General features: G+C 41.4%; 1 protein-coding gene across 2 annotated transcripts in view; it reads right to left on the minus strand.

Annotated features, from left to right (window-relative positions):
- LOC139934018 (uncharacterized) overlaps positions 1-24,610 on the minus strand; it is a 128,058-nt gene that overhangs the window by 35,688 nt on the left and 67,760 nt on the right. For both annotated transcript variants that reach the window (XM_071928289.1, XM_071928290.1), the window contains exons 36-44: positions 15,985-16,215; positions 14,962-15,118; positions 10,282-10,811; positions 9,362-9,555; positions 8,469-8,613; positions 7,506-7,626; positions 4,110-4,243; positions 2,857-3,076; positions 425-624 (exon numbers count right to left, since the gene is read on the minus strand). In XM_071928289.1, the coding sequence (XP_071784390.1) occupies positions 425-624; positions 2,857-3,076; positions 4,110-4,243; positions 7,506-7,626; positions 8,469-8,613; positions 9,362-9,555; positions 10,282-10,811; positions 14,962-15,118; positions 15,985-16,215 (1,932 nt within the window). The remainder of the gene's footprint in view (positions 1-424; positions 625-2,856; positions 3,077-4,109; positions 4,244-7,505; positions 7,627-8,468; positions 8,614-9,361; positions 9,556-10,281; positions 10,812-14,961; positions 15,119-15,984; positions 16,216-24,610) is intronic.

Here is a 24,610-nt window from a genome sequence, read left to right on the forward strand (position 1 = left end):
TACCAATAGTGTCCACTGCCTTTAATTAAGGCATCTGAAAGCACACAACTTGCGTGACTAGGGTGTTTCTTCCATTATTCTTTCACAACTTTGACAACCAATCGAGTTCTAATAATTATCTATTTGACCATAGAGTAAGGACAGTCTGTCCTTACTCTATGATTTGACATACTGTCTGCTTGTATTTGTAATTGTTTATTGGCCAAATAAAGAATAAGAATAAGAATAAGTTCAAATTTTCACAGGTTTGTATTTTGATGCATATGAGAAGACCGTTCTTTGATAATTACCAAAAAGTGTCCAGTGCATTTAGATGGATAATTGAAAAGCAAGATAAAAATTGCCCCCAGCCCTTACATGGAAACAAGTTACTCAACTATCTGGTTCCATAACAACTTATTCCAAATGAGTCCTCATCACATACCTTCTTCACTACCATCAGGTCCAATGGTGAGCATCAACCCACGCTGTAGTGTCACCGTTGTTTCATTAACAGCGCCCTCAGACGCCAGAATCTGATCAATATATACCTTCCATTCCTGACTGGTACCTTGCCAGGTTAACAGCACACTGTGCCAACGTCCATCACATAACATGGTTGACATCTCGATAACGGTTTCAGAGCTGCCAGGAATCAAATTTTCTAATGTTATAAAACAGTTCTATTGCTGTTCAAAACAATGGAACAGTCCAATTTAATAACTCAAGAGAGTTATGGATACACCATGTTTGAAAGATTGTAAATTCAACTTTGTGTTAGTTTTGTTACCATAGCAATACCACTTCTGTGATTAAAGGCAAAATAAACTATACACAAACGTAAATGTCCAGGGGTCGATTTCACAAAGAGTTAGGACTATGTCCTAACTTAGGACTAGTAATAGGAGATATTCAATGTCAAAGTGTTTCCATTTTTGTGGAACTTTGTAAAGTATTTAGTTTTGTCGCGCGGAATTCTTTAGTCTTTTCAGTTCGCGGATAGATGGTCAAGCAGCCCATGGTCCGTTTTAAGTTGTATAGTGTCACGCGTAGTAAAAGTTCGTTTATTGTTCTGGGGTTGAGGTTTAGAGATTTCCTTATTTGGTCATGATATTTGGTTTGGGTTTTGTATATGGGCACATTATGAACATGGTATGTGGAATGGAGGTGGGGCAATCGTGGGAAGGTTTCGTGGGCAGGGATATAGTTAATGTAGAGTAGTATCGACGATGACTCCGACCGAGCAGGGTCGCTTGTAAAAGTAGAGAGATTGAGAGAGTGAGTGAGATTGGGTCGACTGTAACCACCCGGCGAGTGGGTTCAGCCCTCGCAGGTTACAGGGCAGCCTCCACCGTTCTAAGAGTTCCGTGAGACCGAAAGTCTACGGCAGAATGTAATTTTGGGAAAGTCTTCAATGACCAATTTCCAACGGCGCCCACAGCATGGAACCGTGCCCTGTCTACACTGTGAATATCATGAGTAAAATGGTTATTGTGTAATTTTTATCAAAGCAAAGCTAAGTGCAGTATGCCCAATTGTTGAATTTGATATGTTAAAGAGCAAACCTATCGAGTAGACGAAGTTCTCCGTTGAGAGATGTTTAATGAAGTTTCAAATGGTTATTTTCTTTTTGAAGTTGCAAGTAGAATCAATTGAAAGGTTTTTCAGTATTTAACGATGATGCATTGCCTTTAAAATTGTGTATCGTTAGCAAGATAGTTGGACGTTTTTGGGTTAATTATTTTACCGTAGATGGCCACCAAACCCCGGTTTAAATAAGACGCACGACGCCCAACAACCCTTGGTGACGAAGAGTTCTGTCAGCCATCGACCGACTTCATGGGGCTAAAACTGAGGCCGTATACCTGAAGGACGGACTGTCGAAGTCGCCGAGCAGGCAACCAAGAGACAAGAGTCGTGGCAACCGAAAACACAGGTTTATTTTAGATTAATGTTTTACTGCAAGCTAGCCAAAGATGTGCTCTGATTTATTTATTTAATCAAGTGAACGAACCCTTGAGTTTAATCCAAGAAAGTGTAAATAATTTGTACCTTTGAGTTAAACGTGAACAAGAAAAGTTGTGATTTGTTATTGTTTATTCTTTCAACAAAGGCTTGCAAGAAGCACCCTTAAGTATCCTAGAAGAAAGTTGTATATTTTAAGTGATTTAATTAATTCATTGGTTTCCTCAGCCAACAAGGGCGTAAGAAAACACCCCTTAAGGTTAAGAAAAAAACTATACTATATTTTCTGTAAATTGCTGTAAATATTAATTCCCCTTCTATTATTAAAGAATTTGGGTTATTTCAAGAAGACGAATTGTGTTCATCCTGTCAATTTATTTGAGTTCATTTGATGCGTATGTCACTATATTACTTTCTTTGTAAATCGATGTGACATACAAATTACATGGATAGTCCTAAGTTAGGACGAGTAACTGGTCCAAACTCGAGATAAGACTAGTCCTATTTCTTTGTGAAATCCACCCCAGAGGCCCAAAATAAAAAAAATGTGCTGACAATTTTTAAGAAGTTTGTACTAAGCAAAACTATTTACTATAGGAACTTCCAAGAACCACCTCTTGTCACACAGGGTATTTTATCGAAAAGCCTGCCACCCACAAACTATTATTGTACTTACATTACACTAAACAAAGCTTCAAATTTTACTTTAAAAGATTTACCCTTATTATTGTACAACTCCAATATCCCCTGACTTTCCATTGAATCTAAGATTTCCAGCAGCCAAAGTACCGCAACATTTTTCAACATCTCTTTCTGAGCAGAAATCTGATGAGAGATATTTTACTGTCTATAACATCAGAATGACATCTTATGGCGGTCATCTTCCGCCATCTTGAATCACTCGGTACTCACCCCATGATGGTTAATTTCAAGTCACTCGGATCATGCACCTTGATGACTGGGTTACCATTGGTTGATATCGTCCAGAGGATGAAATCGCCATGGCAACTGACAGATCTCATCCATAATGAGGCTGAGAGATCGGATAGGTCATATGACGTCAAGTTGGTGACATGTACCAAGTCAGCTTTTGATGTGTTGAAAAACTTGAGGTCAAAGTCTGCTGATAACTCTATCAAGAAAAAGTTGATACTAATTTATTTATATTTGTTCCAGGTGAACTGTCCTGGTCAAAGATTCACAATCCATGCGTTTTTCAACTGATTCATAACACAAAAATATTATATTTCCAGCTTTACTAAAGTAAACACATTTTAAAAAGGAGACAAAAAAAACCAGAAAAACTTGCCTGGAAAACACATGTATATATATCAAAATAACTCCTTGGTCTGTCAGACCATGGAGGAAGGAAGAGAAGGAGTTTGAACAACGAGACAACCGCAGAGTAACCAAAGAAAACCCTGACAATGCCCCTGTCTGACCAGTGGGAAAAGATAGGGAGACCAGCAGGATGGCCGATTAACGTGCGGGATTAGATCTCTTTGTACAGAGGGAGTGGTACCACCACTCTGCACCATGTTGCCTGCTGTAAAGATGAGTCATTGGAGACAAGAATTGCGAAAATACACAGTTTTCGCATGCGCAGTGTTTTCTTTGTCTTTCATCGATGCGCACATGGTAGAAATGATTACGAGGTTGTAGAAGGTGAGTTGTGATTGACTTCTTCATTTACCGTTTGTGGTGTTTTCAAGGAAATATATCATATTTTTACTTTTGCAACGTTCCTGTCACTAGAGGTGGATCAAAGTTTGGGTATAAGCATATGAGGGTGGTTTGTATTCAATTTTGTTTTTCGTTTTGGTGGGCGAAAGGGTACAATTTTTTTTATCAGGTCTCAAAAAAGTAGTTTTTTCTTTATTATATCCATACGACAAACGACACCATAGTTGAGTGAAGAACCAAGTGCACACGCACAAACTCACAGACGCTAGGTCTCCTAGTGTTTGTATTTATAAGGTAAGTGGATGTTTACGAGGTGTCGTTAAAACGACCGCGGTACCACGGGTTCAGCTTTTGAAGTCCCTTCATTCGAGCTCCTTCTCTTCATTCCTCCATGATCAGACAGACACACTGCTCACAATGAACCCTGGTACAGGTAGCCTGGCAAACATACTAAATAATTCAATACTGAATTCTCAACTTACCTGTTTCACAATGAACCCCGGTATAGCCTGGCAGACAGACGCACTGATATCCATTGATTCTATCTTCACATGTAGCTTGATATAGACATGGTTGACTCACGCACTCATTAACATCAGTGTCACATAAATCACCACTAGGAATAAATATCAATATAGGTTTTCTCGGCAAATGAGCAGCCAATTTCATTTTCATGCGCTCGAATTAAAGCTGTTTTGCCTCTCCAGTTGTTACTGCGTTTCAAATTCAGAATTCCGTCATTCAATTTCGTTTTCAGTAAGTCAAATTCCTTTAGCACTCTGTTCAATTTAGCGTATCGTCATTCTTTTTCGTGACACACACGCCTCAAGAAGCGTCTACGAATTTGAATGCTGCTTTAATGAATTGTTAAATTGAATGACGCAACATTACATTTGACTGATCATAAAAAGAAATCGAATGACCCTTTTCAGTACCATTCGATTTCGCGTGAAATAGAATAGCTTGGTGGTTAAATTGGCTGCTCATTTGCCGAAATTGACCGAGAAAACCTATATAAACAAAATATATAATTGTAAAAAATCTAATTAACATTTGATTGCATCTTTTATTGGAAACCTACAGGAAACAAAATTAATGATAGTTCCGTTATGAATCTGATGCAAACCACTTTACCTTTTTTAGAATAACGTTTTACACCAAAACTGACCAAAAGCTCTTTTGGATTCAACATGTTTCTCTTTTCGAGCATTTACTTTTTAAAATGTCCTGTTCTGGACTTGCCTTTCACATACACTTGTATCATTTTTTGCCCATAACAATGTGAATCTGATGAGAAGTGTTACTGACAGTTAGATTGTGTATCCCGATATCCTGGGTGGACATAATTGCTTCACATTTTCAGCGATATATCTCCAAAAACGAAATCACCTTTAGTTAGTATTAATGGATATATCTATATTCCTAAAAGACTAAAACAATCAAACGGTTAATAAACCCAAAGGTAAACATTCCCTTTAAAGGCACTGGACACCTTTGGTAATTATCAAGACCAGTATTCTAACTTGGTGTATCTCAACATATGCATACAAACAAATCTGTTAAAATTTTTACTCAATTGGTCCTCAAAGTTGCAAGAAAATAAAGAAAGAAAAACACCGTTGTTACACAAATTTCTGTGCATTCAGATGTATAAAAAAAGGCTTCAGTTGAGGTTTCTTATAATCTGAGTCAGAAATTACTTCTTTAGGAACTATCTACAGCTCTCCATTCTCATAATCAGGTTAGTTTCCATTCACACAGTGTTTTTGAGTAATTACCAATAATAATAATAATAATAATAATAACAATAATAGTAATAACAATAATAATAAACCGTACTTATAAAGCACATTACACACAGAGTCCCAATGCGCTGTACAAAGTCAAAAGAGAAAAATAAACAAAATTAAATATCCTTTAACAAGTGAGATTTGAGAAGGCGTTGCCATGGATACAGCTATATGTCAGAAGGAGGGTTTGTACACAATCCGTTGTCTAACCGGAAGCCAGTGTAAATTGGTGAAATATGGTCATAGGTTTTGGATCGTGTGACCAGTGCCTTTAAGTGAGCCAATGGTATTAAAGTTCTTGATGAGTTATTTTACCTGAAGCCTGGAGGGCATGAACAGCTGAATGCACCAGGCCTTGAGTAATTACCAATAGTGTCCAGTGCCTTTAAGTGAGCCAATGGTATTTAAGTTCTTGATGAGTTATTTTACCTGAAGCCTGGAGGGCATGAACAGCTGAATGCACCAGGCCTTGAGTAATTACCAATAGTGTCCAATGTCTTTAAGTGAGCCAATGGTATTTAAGTTCTTGATGAGTTATTTTAACCGAAGCCTGGAGGGCATGAACAGCTGAAGGCACCAGGCCTTGAGTAATTACCAATAGTGTCCAGTGTCTTTAAGTGAGTCAATGGTAATTAAATTCTTTGCGAGTTATTTTACCTAAAGCCTGGAGGGCATGAACAGCTGAAGGCACCAGGCGTTGAGTAATTACCAATATGGGCCAGTGCCTTTAAGTGAGCCAATGGTATTAAAGTTCTTGATGAGTTATTTTACCTGAAGCCTGGAGGGCATGAACAGCTGAAGGCACCAGGCCTTGAGTAATTACCAATAGTGTCCAGTGCCTTTAAGTGAGCCAATGGTATTAAAGTTCTCGATGAGTTATTTTACCTGAAGCCTGGAGGGCATGAACAGCTGAATGCACCAGGCCTTGAGTAATAACCAATAGTATCCAATGTCTTTAAGTGAACCAATGGTATTAAAGTTCTTGGTAAGTTATTTTACCTGAAGCCTGGAGGGCATGAACAGCTGAAGGCACCAGGCCTTGAGTAATTACCAATAGTGTCCAGTGCCTTTAAGTGAGCCAATGGTGTTAAAGTTCTTGGTGAGTTACTTCACCTGAAGCCTGGAGGGCATGAACAGCTGAAGGCACCAGGCCTTGAGTAATTTCCAATAGTGTCCAATGTCTTTAAGTGAGCGAATGGTATTTAAGTTCTTGATGAGTAATTTTACCTGAAGCCTGGAGGGCATGTACAGCTGAAGGCACCAGGCCTTGAGTAATTACCAATAGTGTCCAGTGCCTTTAAGTGAACCGATGGTATTAAAGTTCTTGGTGAGTTATTTTACCTGAAGCCTGGAGGGCATGAACAGCTGAATGCACCAGGCCTTGAGTAATTACCAATAGTGTCCAGTGCCTTTCAGTGAGCCAATGGGTATGTTCAGACAGCGTACTAACTTAGACCCCAACCGGTCTAACTTTTACGAGCAGCGGGGGGTGGTCGTAAAAATAAAAACCCATTGCGTTCAGACAGCACAGAGTTAAACCCGATCCGGTTTATCTTCGGTTTTAAGAGGTCAAAGTAGACGCGACCCCGTTGCTCTAACATCCGGTTTTATTCATCAGATTCACGCACCGAGTATGCCGAGATACTGAGTGCCCCATGCCCTGGATGATCTGACAGGGCATAATTATTGGATACAAATGGCTCAATCGAACGCGGTAACAGTTTTACCGTTGGGAGGATATGGGCACTTAAAACAAACATGAACAGGACTCAAAATTATTTTTTTAAACGAACAAAATATTGATACAAACCGCCGAGAAAACTCACCAAAATATTGTCCATATTCCATGAAACAGAACACGTTTCATTTTTGTGTTTTGTTTTATACCACTGTTTCCGATTTAATAAATACTTTTAGTTTGTACTTCAATCGATTGGAAGTTGCGATCTCTCAAAAGCTGGTGCCGCGATTTTTATTCCGATTCGTTCATAAACACAACTACACACGTGCAAGTTTAAATACATGTACTTTGCAGTATTTTCCTTTAAGTGAGCCAATGGTATTTAAGTTCTTGGTGAGTTATTTTACCTGAAGCCTGGAGGGCATGAACAGCTGAAGGCACCAGGCCTTGATGTGCAGGTAGCTCCATTACTGCATGGTACCTCAACACACAAATCAACCTCGATTTCACACCGTGCACCAGTGAATCCTGAAAAATTCCCAAATTTGAGAGTTATTTCAAATGCATCATTTTCAATGATGTACCTCTCTATAAATGAAATTGGAATTAATTTTTAACAGATTCACTAATAGTTGCCTTGAAGCGGTCGAGTTGGTCTTTGAAAAGCGTTTGTGACCGTTTGTTATAAAATGCATATGGGTAGAAAGGTGTTGTAAAAGTAGAATACAACGATCCACACAAACATGCCTTGAAATTGAGTGGTTTTCCTTTTACCTTGTCGACTAACACGGTTGGCCATTTATGGGAGTCAAATTTTTAACAAAAACCAAGTCTGGAGAGCACAAGTGAACGAGTCATTTGATGACAGGAGTAAAAAACTTAAAATCTCTGAAGTCTGATAATATGACATACGTAGTTATGTCATTGACATTTGAGAGTCAAAAACAAATCCTAGATTAGGCAAGAACCGTTTTTGTAATCTATGATATTACATCAAAAAGAGTCAATACACCAATGTATAGAACACCTTTAGAACCAGTGGTTGATTTCACAAAGTTACACAAATTTGTATCCTAACTAGCAACAAGTTATTAAAAAACATAAGGATAGTCTTATGATAGGACGAGTAAAACTCCAGATAAGACTATTCTTAACTCTTTGTGAAATCCACCCTAGGACCAACATACATGTATAACTGATCATGCTGTACCATTATCTCTGTCTTGTCCACAGTGGACACAAGCAATAATGAGTACTAACTTTCTTTCCTCCACAATGGGTGCAGACTATTTTGCGCTTCCTGTCTCATTGGCATTGGAGAAAACTATAGATGGTTAAACAAGAAACTTTGAAACTTTCTAAAGACATACCTTTGGCGCAATCACAAGAGAACTTAGCTTCTTCATCTGAACAACTGCCTCCATTCTCACAAGGGTCAGAATCGCACTCGTTGATTTCCTCATCACAAAGGCGCCCTCTGTAGCCAGCATGGCATGAACATTCAAAGTCAGCTACCTAAAAAGTAACCATGGGAGATAACGAAGAGAGATAAATGGGCAGTAGTCCAACATTCAGCGTCCATGGAGAGGATTAAAACCGAGGTTCTATCTTCGTTAGGCAAAAAGGTTGTATTCTGTTTGCTTGAAAACATGGAATTGGTTATGTGATTAATAGTTCTAAAAGACCCATAAAAAGGCTCTGTGCAAAAAATTTGGAAATGTTCCTAGGTACTATGTCATACAATGCAGTGCTCGGCTTCTGTTTTGTTGTTTTAAATTTGTGCATCTTTGTCCAGTGATGCTTGCAAAATTGTACAAAGTGTGAGAGGGATGACCTTGTGAAAGCCTGCATGCCATTTAGTGCTCCAGCATAATGAAGAAGGTTCTAGAGCTGTCACTGGTACAGGCCATGAGACTGACATTACGCATTGCTTTGCTGATGTTTTTTATACAATGGTTTTTAAAACCTTTTATTATTTACTATTATATCATTACTATGTTTTGTATTTGTTACACAAGCCTCAAAGACATTTTTTGACCAATGATATATGAAACATGAGCATGACACAAGTTGTTAAAGCCTGCATCCCACGAGTGCACTTTTGCGTCCCAAGTAGTATCAAAAACACTGTCACAGAACCTTGTCAATACAGCTGCCTCCATGCTGACAGGCAGCACTGTTTAGCAGACATTGTGCATTGCTTTACTGGTGATTTTTGTGACATTTGATTGATTGACTGATTGATAGAATGATTGGTTTTTACCTTGTCGATACAGCTGCCTCCGTGCATACAGTCAGCATTGTTTAGCAGACATTCATTGATGTTCACGTCACAATCATCCCCGCTATATCCAGGTAGGCATTCACACTCGTACGCACTGAGACCATCTTGGCATGCCGCACCGTTCATACATGGAGTAGACTCACACTCATCAATGTTGACATCGCACAAATCACCTGCAAACAATGTTATAGAAAATTGTCCCTTGTGGTATATAATTTGATAAAATATTGTGCCAGGAACGTTTTCATCCATTGGTTTTCACAACTTGCCGCACAACATCAGAACCGCTCCAAACGAGAACATTTTCAAACATCTGCTGAAAACTTACAGGTTTATTCATTAATTTTTTTTAAAGCGCTTCGGGACTGTTGTGTGAAGCGCTATATAAGTGCCGTTTATTATTTTTTATTATTAACACAACACGAAAGAACAATAACCTCACTTCACTGGTTTTTCAGTTTTAGTAGTATGTATGTTCGCTGCATCTGCCATGGCCTCTGTTGCCCGTGGTCCTGGCCTTGGTGCCCGTTTCAAAAGTGTCCCATGGCCTTGCCCTTCTGAAGGATAAAATGCCAGACCTGCCTGACATAATTTGTTTACTTGTATAGCAAGCATCTTGTGTCTACATCTTTTCAGATAAATTAACCAAAATGGTGTTTTGGATGGAAAATAAGTCTGGTTCTTTTTGTAAAATTACAATAAATCTAAAACTTGTTTTTGAAAACATTGAGCAAGACCAACCCTCATAATTCTTCAAGGATACTCCTAGAGCTATAAGGTTAGATCAGCTATTATCCGAGACGATAGCTGAACGAAACTCATAGTTCTAGGAGTAATTCAAGGGTAGGTGTCTGGGAAAGGTGTCTTAAAAATAACCCTTGAACATTTATTAAAATTACCTGTGAATCCTTCGCTGCAGACACAGCTGAAGGAGTTAGTCTCATCAAGACAGCTTCCTCCATTAAAACAAGGCTCTTCCAGACAATCATCAATGTTGTCGTCACAGAGTGTACCGGTGAACCCTTCCAGACACCGGCACACAAACCGATTAATATAATTCCAACATCTCCCATCATTCATACATGGATTGCTGTCGCATTCATCGATTTCATGCTCGCAGTTGACGCCGTCATAACCCGCATCACAGATACAGGCATAGGCGTTGACATCATCTTCGCAGGATGATGCGTATATGCAAGGGTATGATGAACATTCGTCAAAGTTTTCTTCACAGTTCTGGCCGATATAACCTTCTAGGCACATGCAACTGTAGCCGAGATGTTGACTCATACACACACCTCCGTTCTGGCATGGATTCCCATCGCAGTAATCAATCGGTTCCTCGCAGTGTGTACCAGTGAAACCAGCAGAGCATTCACATGTGTATGAAGCAATACCATCAAAGCAGGTTCCACTATTCTCACACAAACTGAAAATAGAAAGAGAGCATTATTTGTAATTAAAAAAAAAAAAAATTCCTGAATAAACCACATTGGTTTTCCTCCAGTAAACTGAAAGTTCCTCCCAATAGATCGATTGCACACACCATTATCGACTGCCTTATTTAGTGATTAACACTGGCAAAGTGCACACGTATACGCGCTGCGCACAACTTTTAGCCAATGATATCGAGTTCTGTGCTAGTCTATTGACTTCTGTGCTAGTAAAGCGATTTTATTTTAATTTTTTGGATTGTCCATTTCTCAACCAGAATTAGTAAATTAAATAAGAGAATAAAAGGGAAGCGATGAGTTCTTAAACTGCCGTTTAAAACTGGCATCTACACATATCCGAAAACAACCGGTTCTAAACTGCTCTATCTGGTCATTATCAACCGCTCAAACACCCACCTGTGATGCGCTCTATGTCTGAGGTATTTATGAATGAAAAATAAATGTCTATATATCAAACAGTCATCCACATTCACATCACACATCAGTGAATCTTAACATCCACACACATGAAACATTTTTAAATTAAAACTAATCTATCCACACCAGCCAGTGTGGACTTTGTGAAGACTGCCTACCCTGGATAACAGTCATCCACATTCACATCTCACATCCAGTGAATCTTCCCAGCAGGCACAAGTTGGTCATAGTAACGTTAAACCGACGTCACATCCCGACGTCGGATGACGGTCGGCTCATGGTTCTATGTGAAAGTTTGTAGGACGTCTGTTACCGACCATTACCGACGTCTATTACCGACCATGATACAACGTAATTTTTCCGACCACAAACCGACGTCGACAGACGGTCAATAAATAAACGTCATTTAGACGTCGGCAAATTTCCCAAAATATGACGTCAAATCCCGACGTCGGATGATGGTCGGTTCATGGTTCTATGTGAAAGTTTGTAGGACGTCTATTATCGACCATGATACAACGTAATTTTTCCGACCACAAACCGACGTCGGCATATTGTCAATTAATGACATCGTTTAGACGTCATTGGAATACCCCAAACCTGACGTTACATTATCTACGTTTATTATTTATTAGTTAATTGATTTTTAATTATTAACATTATCAATTAATACAATGCATACTTACATTCAATCTGCTTGATCTCCCTTCGTTGACCTCTAGTCACCGCACCTATTATACTATTCAATGGTACTGCATGTGTATATATACCGATCGGTTTCAAGAATTTTGCATTCATGGGTGTTATAGATTGTAATTAAAACTTTGTAGTTTTAATTAATATTTTGGAAATAAGCTGTCAAATTTAGTTCACACATTTAAGTTATTACAAAATCTATTGATATTTAACACATGCAAACAAAACATGTGTTTGTAGTATCTAATTACCGCTTAATTTGTTGTATAATTGTTGCAGTATGTAACCACATCTAAGTCTGACCTCAAAATTTGCATAATATGCAAATGATGTCGTGACGGTAAATTGCCGTCACTAGCTAACCATAATATGACGAAATACTGATGTACATATTATGACGTCATAATAACGTCACAGGTTGACCAAAATATAATGACGCTACTAATTGGTTATGATACAAACAATAATATGACGTTTGTTTATGGTCGGCTTATGGTAATAAAGTTATGGTTACAAAGGGACATACAAAAAACGTCTATGCAACGTCTGCTCAATGACGTTACTATCTGGTTAAAATACAAACATTAATGCGACGTCTTATTATGGTCAGACTGTTGTAATAAAACGATGGTTAGACTATGACAATAAAACTACGTCTAAGCAACGTCTGATCAATGATGTTACTATTAAGTTATAAATCTACCTAAAATGTAACGTTCATTTTCGGTTACATTTTAGTTATAATAGTCATGACCATCTTACGACGTCCATACGACGTTATTAATTTACGTTTGATTCTTGTCGCCAATCTGACGTTGTATTTTAGTCACTTTTTGGTAATCTGACGTCGCGACTCAAAATCAACCATAATATGACGTCAGAAAGATGTCGTGTGCCTGCTGGGTTAACATCCACACACATGAAACATTCAACTAATCTATCCACACCAGCCAGTGTGGACTTTGTGAAGACTGCCTACCCTGGAAAATAGTCATCCACATTCACATCTCACATCCAGTGAATCTGAACATCCACACACATGAAAACTTCAATTAACCTATCCTCACCAGCTAGTGTGGACTTCATGTGAAGACTACTTACCTTGGATAACAGTCATCCAAATTCACATCTCACATCCAGTGAATCTGAACATCCACACACATGAAAACTTCAACTAATCTATCCACACCAGCTAGTGTGGACTTCATGTGAAGACTACTTACCCTGGATAACAGTCATCCACATTCACATCTCACATCCAGTGAATCTGTACATCCACACACATGAAAACTTCAACTAATCTATCCACAACAGCTAGTGTGGACTTCATGTGAAGACTACTTACCCTGGATAACAGTCATCCACATTCAAATCTCACATCCACTGAATATTAAAATCCACACACACATGAAAACTTCAACTAATCTATCCACAACAGCCAGTGTGGACTTCATGTGAAGACTACTTACCCTGGATAACAGTCATCCATGTTCATATCACACATCCAGTGAATCGTAAAATCCACACACATGAAACATTCAACTAATCTATCCACAACAGCCAGTGTGGACTTCATGAGAAGACTACTTACCCTGGATAACAGTCATCCACATTCACATCTCACATCCAGTGAATCTTAACATCCACACACATGAAACATTCAACTAATCTATCCACACCAGCCAGTGTAGACTTTGTGAAGACTGCCTACCCTGGATAACAGTCATCCACATTCACATCTCACATCCAGTGAATCTTAACATCCACACACATGAAACATTCAACTAATCTATCCACAACAGCCAGTGTGGACTTCATGTAACAACTACTTTACCTGGATAACAGTCATCCACACCTCACATCCAGTGAATCTAAACATCCACACACATGAAAACTTCAACTAATCTATCCACAACAGCCAGTGTGGACTTTGTGAAGACTGCCTACCCTGGATAACAGTCATCCACATTCACATCCAGTGAATCTTAACATCCACACACATGAAACATTTAACTAATCTATCCACACCAGCCGGTGTGGACTTTACGAAGACTGCCTACCCTGGATAACAGTCATCCACATTCACATCTCACATCCAGTGAATCTTAACATCCACACACATGAAACACTTAACTAGTCTATCCACAACAGCCAGTGTGGACTTTGTGAAGACTGCCTACCCTGGATAACAGTCATCCACACCCACATCTCACATCCAGTGAATCTTAACATCCACACACATGAAACATTCAACTAATCTATCCACACCAGCCAGTGTGGACTTTACGAAGACTGCCTACCCTGGATAACAGTCATACACATTCACATCTCACATCCAGTGAATCTTAACATCCACACACATGAAAACTTCAACTAGTCTATCCACACCAGACAGTGTGGACTTCATGTAACGACTACTTACCCTGGATAACAGTCATCCACATTCACATCCAGTGAATCTTAACATCCACACACATGAAACATTCAACTAATCTATCCACACCAGCCAGTGTGGACTTTGTGAAGACTGCCTACCCTGGATAACAGTCATCCACATTCACATCTCACATCCAGTGAATCTTAACATCCACACACATGAAACATTCAACTAATCTATCCACACCAGCCAGTGTGGACTTCATGTAACGACTACTTACCCTGGATAACAGTCATCCACATTCACATCCAGTGAATCTTAACATCCACACACATGAAACATTCAACTAATCTATCCACACCAGCCAGTGTGGACTTTGTGAAGACTGCCTACCCTGGATAACAGTCATCCACATTCACATCTCACATCCAGTGAATCTTAACATCCACACACACGAAACACTTAACTAGTCTATTCACAACAGCCAGTGTGGACTTTGTGAAGACTGCCTACCCTGGATAACAGTCATCCACATTCACATCTCACATCCAGTGAATCTTAACATCCACACACATGAAACATTCAACAAATCTATCCACAACAGCCAGTGTGGACTTCATGTTACGACTACTTACCCTGGATAACAGTCATCCATGTTCATATCACAGTGCGATCCAGTGAAACCTTCTACACAGTCACATAAGTAACCATTGACTTGATCTATACAAGCTCCACTATGCTGCTGACATGGCATTGAAATACACTCATCAATATCCAACTCACAATTCAATCCTTCGACAGAGCAAAACACAAAGTAAACAATTTATTCTATATAAATGCATTTATTGGGTTTGAATCCTACCCGAGTAATATGCCTGAACTAGGGTAAGTACTGAGTATACAGTGCTAACAGACATCGGTGTACATGTAATGGGTAAAAACCAATGAATATTCTTTATCCCAAATGCAAATTTAACATCTATTGTTTGCAGTACCCGCTGCTAAAACATAGGATTCGAACTGCCTCTAGCCACCAGGCAATCTTGGTGGTCTAGTTGGTATGACACTGCTCTAGAATTGCAAGGGTCGTGGATTTGAATCCCACCCGAGTAATATGGATGTGATTTTTTTCACAGAACTGGGGTAATTATAAACACTAAGTAAACAATTTATTCTATATAAATGCATTTATTGGGTTTGAATCCTACCCGAGTAATATGCCTGAACTAGGGTAAGTACTGAGTATACAGTGCTAACAGACATCAGCGTATATGGGTAAAACCCAATGAATAATTCTTTATCCCTGATGCAAATTTAACATCTATTAAATGCATTTAGTGAGTGAAAGAAAAAAACAAGAACTTTCTATCTTTGTTGACTCCAGGGGACCCTAAAACCCTATGTATTTTTTTAAGCAAAGTTTGCAACCCTGTCAAGGATAAAGTAACAATATGAATCTTTTCCAGCATCTTCTCTGTCCCTGAAGCCACCAAATAAAACATCTTGGGATACAATAATTGATGAGTTATTTAATTAATTCCGTATTTCAGGAAACAAAACTTTAGGCTGTGGCAAACTTAATTAAAAAAATTAAATTAGTCTGCTTCCACCAAATTTAACAGCAAAACAGTTGGTTACATGATGAAAAGAGTGTTTACCAATGTATCCTGGTATGCATGAACACTGGTACCCAGTGCCGGTATTACTGCACGTTGCACCATTCATACACAGTGAAAGCTCCGCACAGTAGTCAATGGTCTCCTCACAATGATCACCGGTTAAACCCACTTCACATTGGCAGAAGTAGCCATTGATTTCATCTTCACATGTATTCATGGCTCCACAGGGATTGGACGAACACTCATCAATGTCAACAGTGCAGGTGTCTCCTGTACATGTAGATACAGAAGAAGAATAATAATAATAACTGTATTTATAACGCGCCTTTTGCCAAAGGATACAAAGCTCCAGGTATTATTACTGCAAGGAGTGGGCACATTTTGAGATCTAAGACCTAATCCTTAAGCACCATGTAATGGTTTCACGGTGCTGTGGCGCAATATGCTGCCAATCCAGCCAGGAACACCCGGGCGAACACCTTCTCTTTTCGATAAGTGCACTAGGTTCTTTTACATGCCTTTACACAACACATGAGACCAAGGGCTTTACGTCCCATCCGAAGGACGAAGCAATGGTTATGTGTCTTGCTTAAGGACACAAGTGTCACGGCTGGGGATTCGAACCCACACTCTGCTGATCAGAAAAACTAGAGTTTGATTTCGGTGCTCTTAACCGCTCGGCCACGACACACCCAAAATAATAACAACAGTCAGTTTTCATAAAGCGCTTTGAACACCCAAGGGCGTCTCAAAGCGCTTCCAACATTATTACCCCTGGTCACTAGGCCATTTAATTCATTCCTCAAACCATCTCAGCTCCATGGGGAGTATATATATACAGCTTGCTGCCCGATATGTAGCACACTTAGCTAAACCAACCACAAGAACCATCTCTGCCCTCCCGGCTCTTACATTGTAGGTACCCATTTACTCCTGGGTTGAGAGAAGCAAATTTAGTTAAGTGTCATGCTCAGGGACACAAGTGTCACGACCGGGAACATTCTGCGTAACAGAAACACCAGAGCTAGAGTTTGATGCTCTAAACCGCTCGGCCACGACACGCAACTCTTGAGTTTTTAATGAGTAGCCAGTGGGACCAGCCAGCTTGTCATCGCTAGTCCACCCAGTGTTTTCTCAAGTCCATATTTCTTAATATACGGGATTGGAGGGGTGAGGTAATATATTTTGTGTATATCTACTTGCCGGGTAGATTATGGTCTTTTGAGAACTTGTCCTGCCTTATATTCTCCTCCAGAGTAGATTTTCGGAATTTTTGAGACTTCTTAGTTCTGAAAAGAACTTTCCTGCTTAGTACTTAAAAGTACATTTACTACCTAGGTGGAAGGTAGAAAATCGGCTGGGACTGCTACTTAAGCTTCAGTGGATCGTTGTTAACTACCGCAAAGTGAGTTCTAAACTATTCGACTAGCTTGTTCTAGTCCTCGTCAGGAGACTGACAAAAACATCACATTAACCATGAACATTGTCTTAAACAGACCAATCCAATAACCTATAGGTCCTAGTTCATCAAACTTACAAGCACAAAACTATTTTGCCTAGCAGAATAATTGGTAACCAATCAACATGACAACATGCAACTTGTGCCTGACTGTTCAGCAAAATAAAATAACTGTGACCCGACAAGATTGGTTCTTTATACAAGTATTTTATTCACAAGCACAAAAGATTAAAACAAAAAAGGGTTGATGCGTAAGTCTATAAAAGAACAGAAAAGAAAAAGATTATAAGCAAACGTAAGATTATACAATAGAAATGTAGAAAATACAAACATTAAATCAAAATAACCAAAGTAAACCTGAAACATTCAATTCTATGGCAAAGAGAAAATGTCTCAAGCTTAAGAGGATAACTTTTACAATAGAGAAACACATTTATTATTATACCCTTTAGCCAAAGATAAAATAGTTCTTCAGTCCACCTTATTAAATATTCACAAAAACTCTAGAGTCCAGTAAAGAACACTAAGTTTTAACACTGCTATACACAATAGACACAGCTGTCCAGAAAGACAAATACATACTAATGAGCTAGCAACATGGCTGTAACATAAACAATCTAGATAGTGGTTCTGGATGTAAGCCACCTGTGCAGTGATCACATAGCAATTAGCTATACCATGCCCTCACACACAGCACAGAGTTGTGTGATGTAGCTAAACCTATGTCAATAAACCAAACACACAGCCATGAACCTTGGAAGTTCCTAAGACATTCCACAGCTGGTGTACTTAATTACTTAATCTCTACATCTCTGCAATAAACAAGTAGGAATCTCATGTGGGGTCTATGCAAGAACCTTACACAAGAAACTGTAAATCTCTGAAGTTTCATGGAATAGAAACACAGAAATCTAACGTACAAAAGAAACAATAACTTAATCATAACTGAAAGACCTTAATGGCAAAATGAGCAAAATAAGGAATAATAACAATTATCAAAAGTGACTCAATCAAAGTTATCCTAGCAAGAACTTTGCAATGAACTAGGTAAATCAATTAACAAGAAACCCAATAATAAAATGAAATCCATATAACTAATTTAAACTTCTCTGTGACATGAACAATAAAAGTATGGACATGGAAGAGTCTAAAACCACAAATAACTATACACTCCATCTTCAATGAAATGTAAAGTTAATTAAATAAACCAAACTATTTCTCAAGGAAACTTGTAAGAGAACTCTTTTCCTTCCTCCATATAGCAAGGTAAATTAATCCAAGGAAACATTATCCTCAACTGTTTCAAATATAAACAGAGTAAAGACAATCAAAAAAGGACAAGTTTGGGCACAACACTGGCTTAATTAGTGCTTCCAAACTAAAACAAAAGTAACAACAAATGCAAAGAACTACAATTGTATAGACAAAGGAAACTTAACCAAACCACTTAAAATACAGTGAATCTCCTTAGAAATGGCAATAATTATAAACACAAATATTGATTGTAGTCTAGCAGTAATAAGAAACAAAGAAAGATTTGGTACTTACATAACAAGGATGGGAATAACTCTGAAACTGGAATAGCTCTGAGACTCTTGGAAAATGACTTGTTCACACGATGATAACTTGCAATGGAATGACTTAGTTGCACAATAGCTACACTATACCTGGGGTAGAGCTGGGGCTGACCACACTGACCATACCCTGGGAAATAAGACCCTCAGCAGGTGGGCTACTGCTAAGTCAACCATTAGTTAACTTAAGAGGGGGCAGTCACTTAAAGCGCCTGGTCACAATCTCCTCTGCTAACCTATTGGGTTCCACACCAATATTTAACAGTAAAATGACAAAAAAACGCAAAACATTAGTCTTGAAACTCAACAACAACCTTTTAAAAACTGAGTTTATATAAAACTACCATTTTGCGGTACAACGCCAATTTGTGCATTTTTGTGCATAAATGGAAAGCAAAAACAAAGTCCAAAAGAAAAAATGTTTCACAAAGAAACTTTTAAACAAATTTGGATACTACTCCTGATCAATGGATTCCATTCACAAGGAGTGCCGAATAATGCAAAACCAGAAACTAATAAAATACATAGCAAAACTACAGTCCCTAAGATGAAGAGTTCTAATAGCCGTCTTCATAGCTCTGACGTCTGGAGTGGAGTAGTAAGAGTAACCGCCTGTTGTAGAAAACCATCGATCCATCCCTCTAAACGATCGCTCAGAAGAGTAGAGTTTGCTGATATACATGAAGTAGACTTAAGTCGATGACTGGTGGTCCTGGGAAGGTTGAAAGGATTGGAGTGTTTACCGGCTCCTTGGCGAGTGGATTGCCTCAACGGCTTGCTCACAGGTTCGTCTGGAGTCGAAGTAGACTGTTGAGTGTCATCTGCGGTGTTAACGATGGGATCGACGTTAGATACTACTGGATCGACGTTGGATACGACTGGATCGACGTTGGATACGACTGGATCGACGGAGACTGCTACCATAGCAGGCTCCGCTGCTATGTGCGTACTCTCAGGATGAATATCAGCCTTTGACGTCTTAGGTTCCGAAGGAGAATCGAAGGAGACTGCATCCACTGCAGGCTCCGCTGCTATGTCCGTTCCTTGGGGCTGAATGTTTAACACAGGCGAAGATGAACTAAGTATGGGGTTTGGGGGTTGGGACACAGCGTAGGGTATCTTCATTACAAGAGTGGACCCGTCCAAGCTGGTCGTGTTGTCGTCCTGGTCTTCGGTTTCAGGCATCGCTGAATTGACAACTGATGACATGGGGGTCGCTTCCTCTTGTTGGTCTTCCTCGCTGGGGACAACTTCTTTAGTGTTAAGAATCTCCGTCCTTGTAACGCGCTTCAGTGGCCCAGTGCCGTCAGCCAGTTGAATTTCATAAACATCCTGCTGAGGTTGAGAAACAACAACATAGGGGGTTGCCTTCCAGTGGTCAGCGATCTTGTTCCTTCCAAGGGGGTGACTTCGAAGAAGAACTCTTGTCCCGATGGGTATTCCCCTGTCGTTAACCCTGACGTCATTACGTTTAGACCTACTCTTTGCCTTCTGTTGCATCTTTCCTCTGGCCAATGCAGCAGCATCTTTCAACTTCTGTTGGTGTTGTTTCACCCACGCGTCTAGATCTGGTGGTGAAGTGGTCACCGTCTCTGCTAAGCCAAACATCAGATCAATCGGTAGGGTTGGCTCTCGGCCCATGTATACAAAGAATGGTGACAAACCCGTGGATGAATGTGGCGTACAGTTATACATGAAAACCAGCTCTTGCAGGTGCTCAGGCCACCGCTTCTTCTGCTCTGAGGGTAGGGTACGAAGGAGATTATGGAGAGTCCTGTTGAAACGTTCGCACTGCCCATTTCCTTGCGGGTGGTAGGCAGTGGTCCGGCTTTTGGTAATCCCATACACAGAGCAAAGGTCTCTCACCAGCGCCGACTCAAAAGTTCCTCCCTTGGTCGCTGTGAATTCTCCTTGGTACACCATACTTTTGAAACCATTCCTTGGCAAGTACCTTCGCGACGGTTGATGCCTTCTGGTCCCGGCAAGGTACTGCGATGGAGAATTTGCTGAAAACATCAGTCATGACCAGAACGTTTTCTTTGCCATCTGAAGATTTCTCCATCAGAGTGAAGTCGATCGCAAGGACGTCAAGGGGATGTTCAGCAAGAAGGGTTCCCATGGTGGGTCTGATGTTTGGAACTGGTGCCTTTGCAACAGTACATCGCTCACACTTCTTACACCACCTCTCTATGTCTGCAGCAATGCCTGGCCAGTAGAACCTCTGTCTTACCAATGCAAGGGTGCGCTCCTGTCCCTGGTGTCCAGCTTGGTTGTGAAGAGCCGTTAGTGCCACTGGCTGTAGCTTGGTGGGCAGAATTAACTGAGTACGATCACCTTCCAACGGATCTTGGGAATGAAGATAGAAAACACCATCCTTCTCTCGGATTCTATCCCATTTCCGTATGAGATTTCTCGTGGCTGTCGTCTCTCGTCTCAGTTGGGTCAAGTCGGGTTTGGCTCCATGCTTCCAGAACACCAAAAGTCTGAAGATCACTGGGTCCTCACTCTGCAGTCTGGCCAATTCTTCAGGAGTGTACCCTGGGAGGGTAGTCGTTGCTGGGGTAGCCTCTACAGCAATGGCTGAGCGGACTCTTACTCGGTTTACCTTGGGTGCTGCGTCAGAAATCTCCTGTAGTGATGTAGAGTGGGTTACCTCTGGCAGGGTCTCTTCGGCATGAGCTGTCTGGCGGCTTAGAGCATCAGCGTTCGCGTTGGACCTGCCAGAACGATACTTGATGTTGAAGTTAAATTGGGCAAGCGGCTCACCCATCTCATCTCCGCTGCAGCAAGCTTGGCCGATTTAAGATATGACAAAGGGTTGTTGTCCGTATAAACCGTAAACTCTCCTCCCAGAAGATAGTCTCGAAACTTCTCCGTTATGGCCCATTTCAGACCAAGCAACTCAAGCTTCATCGAACTGTAGTTTGACATATTCCTCTCGGGTGGACGGAGACTTCTACTGGCATAGCAGAGAACCACCTTGCCGTGCTTCTGCTCTTGGGACAAGACAGCTCCCAAACCATCAAAGGAGGCATCAGTCTCGACGATGAAAGGCAGGCTGAAATCAGGATAACCCAGGATAGGAGGGGACGTCAGTCGCGCTTTCAGCTCCTCGAAGGCCTTGGTGCAGTCTACGTTCCACCGTTGTTGAAAATCCTGCTGTTGACTTGACGAAGGACGTCTCCAGGCAGCTCCCTTCTTACACCCATGTTTAGTGAGAAGTGCATGGAGAGGTGCTGCAATTTGACTAAACCGTTTCACAAACTTCCGGTAGTAGCCAGCAATTCCGAGGAAGGCTCGCAGTTGCTTCTCTGTTTGGGGTTGCTTCCATCCACCAATGGCTGCGGTCTTGGCAGGGTCAGTAGCGATACCTTTCGCAGAGACAACATGGCCCAAATACTTGCACTCCTTTCGGAAAAAGTAGCACTTCTTGGGTTTCAGCTTCAGGCCATGCTGTCTAAGTCGTTTGAACACTACCTCCAGTCTCGCTAGGTGTTCTTGGAATGAGCTGGAAAACACCAGGATGTCATCGAGATATAGAAGAAGACTCCCATAATTTAGATCTCCGAGCACAACCTCCATTAGCCTCTGGAAAGTCGCTGGGCTGTTACTGAGTCCGAATGGCATGCGAGCATATTCGTAGAGACCACCGGTGCCTGCACGGAAGGCTGTCTTTGGGATGTCCTCTTCGGCAACAGCTACCTGGTGGTACCCCTGCACGAGATCTAATGAGGAGAACATTCTCGCACCACCTAGGGAATCCAGGGCCTCGTCGATTCTTGGGATGGGATACGCATCCTTCCTGGTCTGCTCGTTTAGTGCCCGATAGTCCACGCAGAGGCGTATGCTACCATCCTTCTTGCGTACGATGACAATAGGTGCAGCGTATGGACTGGTAGAGGGTCTAATAATCTTCTGGTCAAGCAATTGTTGTAGATGAGCCTTGACATCTGCCATCTGGTGTGGGGGTACTCTTCTGTGGGGCACACGGACAGGTTGGTCAGTGGTCACGGGGATCTTGTGGGTAACGGTTGTAGTGAACCCCAGGTCATCTGCTCCTTGGGAGAAAACATCTTTGTATCTACCCAAGAGTTCCATCAGCTTCCACTGTTCGTCACTGTTTAGTTCTGTATCTTCAAGGTCGATTTCAAAGGGCAGGTGTTCTTGCATCGGTGGCTCCGTTGTGGAAAGACGATTGGACTCTACTTCTCTCACATCTAGATGGATACCGTTGCTTGTCGCCGGGGTCGCATCAGTACTGGATTTAAGCACCCGAATGGGGGAAACGATGCCAATCCTGCTCCTAGGCTGCAGCCACATATCCTCTTCGCCTAGGTTCACCATCTTTGCTGACACGGATCCGTTGATGGGGATAGAACAAGTGTCTATGACTGCCACATTTCTTGGGAGGTTGCCATGGTTTCCCTGTACGGCCTGGATCAGAACCGCCGGGTTATGTCGAAGTTGCCTCGTCGTACAAGTTACCACCATGCTGCTACGGGCTGGAATGCAGATCGGCTTTCTCCCCTTTAACCTTGCAAATTCTAGCTTGGGTGACTGTTGTTCGCCTAGCTCAAATGCTAGTAGCGCCTCGGCCAAACAGTGGTTTACGTTCCCCTGCGCTGTCTTTAGGTAGTTCCTCCCGTGCTTCTTCTCCAGTGCTGCCCTCACCTCACTTATCACGTTGCAGCCAAGAAGACCAGTAGGTGGGTCCATCTTTCCAGACTCCTTCGATATGAGTACACCGACACCACCAAGTTTGACTCCGCAGACGTCCATGTCGAGCTCGGTGTATCCGACATACGGCAGTTCCGTTCCATTGGCAGCATGGACTCGCAACCAGTTCGAAACATCCTGAACTCTGGGCGGCTGGGGTGTCAACTGCATAAAAGTAGTCTCTGGTAGAATGGTGACTTCACTTCCTGTATCGATGATGAACCGGACCTGCCGACCCATCACCTCAACAATCACTTCCGGGCTCTTCGTCACCGCTCTACCAAAGACTTCCTCTCTGCTCCAATTCGCTGAGCCAGCTCTCTCCCCCTCCAGCGCCTGGCTCTTTACTGTGGAGGGTAGGCGTTTGGGGAATCTCTTGGTTGGGGCGGGTTGAAGGGCGTGGCCTCAGTCCAGGTATGGTGGGAAGTGTGGGTTGCTGCAGGGGGTGTTCCTCTCGGGTCTCTTCTGGGTCTGCGACAAAATCTGGCGATGTGGCCTACTTCGCCACAGTTATAGCAGGTCCGCGGGCCTCTGTTGACTGCCATGGGGTTGGGGGTCTTCTGGTGGGACAGGAGTAGTGACACCTGTCCGCAAAGCTGGCTCAAGGCATCCTGAGTGGCCTTCAGCTGAGTTGCCTGATGGTCCAGCTGCTTCTGGAGGCTGCTGTCTACCTCGTCCGTCTTCGCCCTAGTTGCGCGGGCCTCTGCAACAGGTGGTGGTGGGGTGCTCTCCCACGACAGAACAGTGTTCCGGAGGTCGGCAAATTCTATGTCCTCCTTCTCTTGCGTGTACCGCCTCACCTCACGCCGTAGAGACGCATCTGCCAGCCCTGATGAAAATCTCTCTATCAAGATGGCGTTTTTGTTCTCCAGTAGGGGGCTGTCCTCTGAAGTGGCGGTCTCCACCTTACGGAGTA

This window comes from Asterias amurensis, chromosome 2 (genome assembly GCF_032118995.1).
Source record: "Asterias amurensis chromosome 2, ASM3211899v1".
Classification (NCBI taxonomy): Eukaryota; Metazoa; Echinodermata; class Asteroidea; order Forcipulatida; family Asteriidae; genus Asterias; species Asterias amurensis.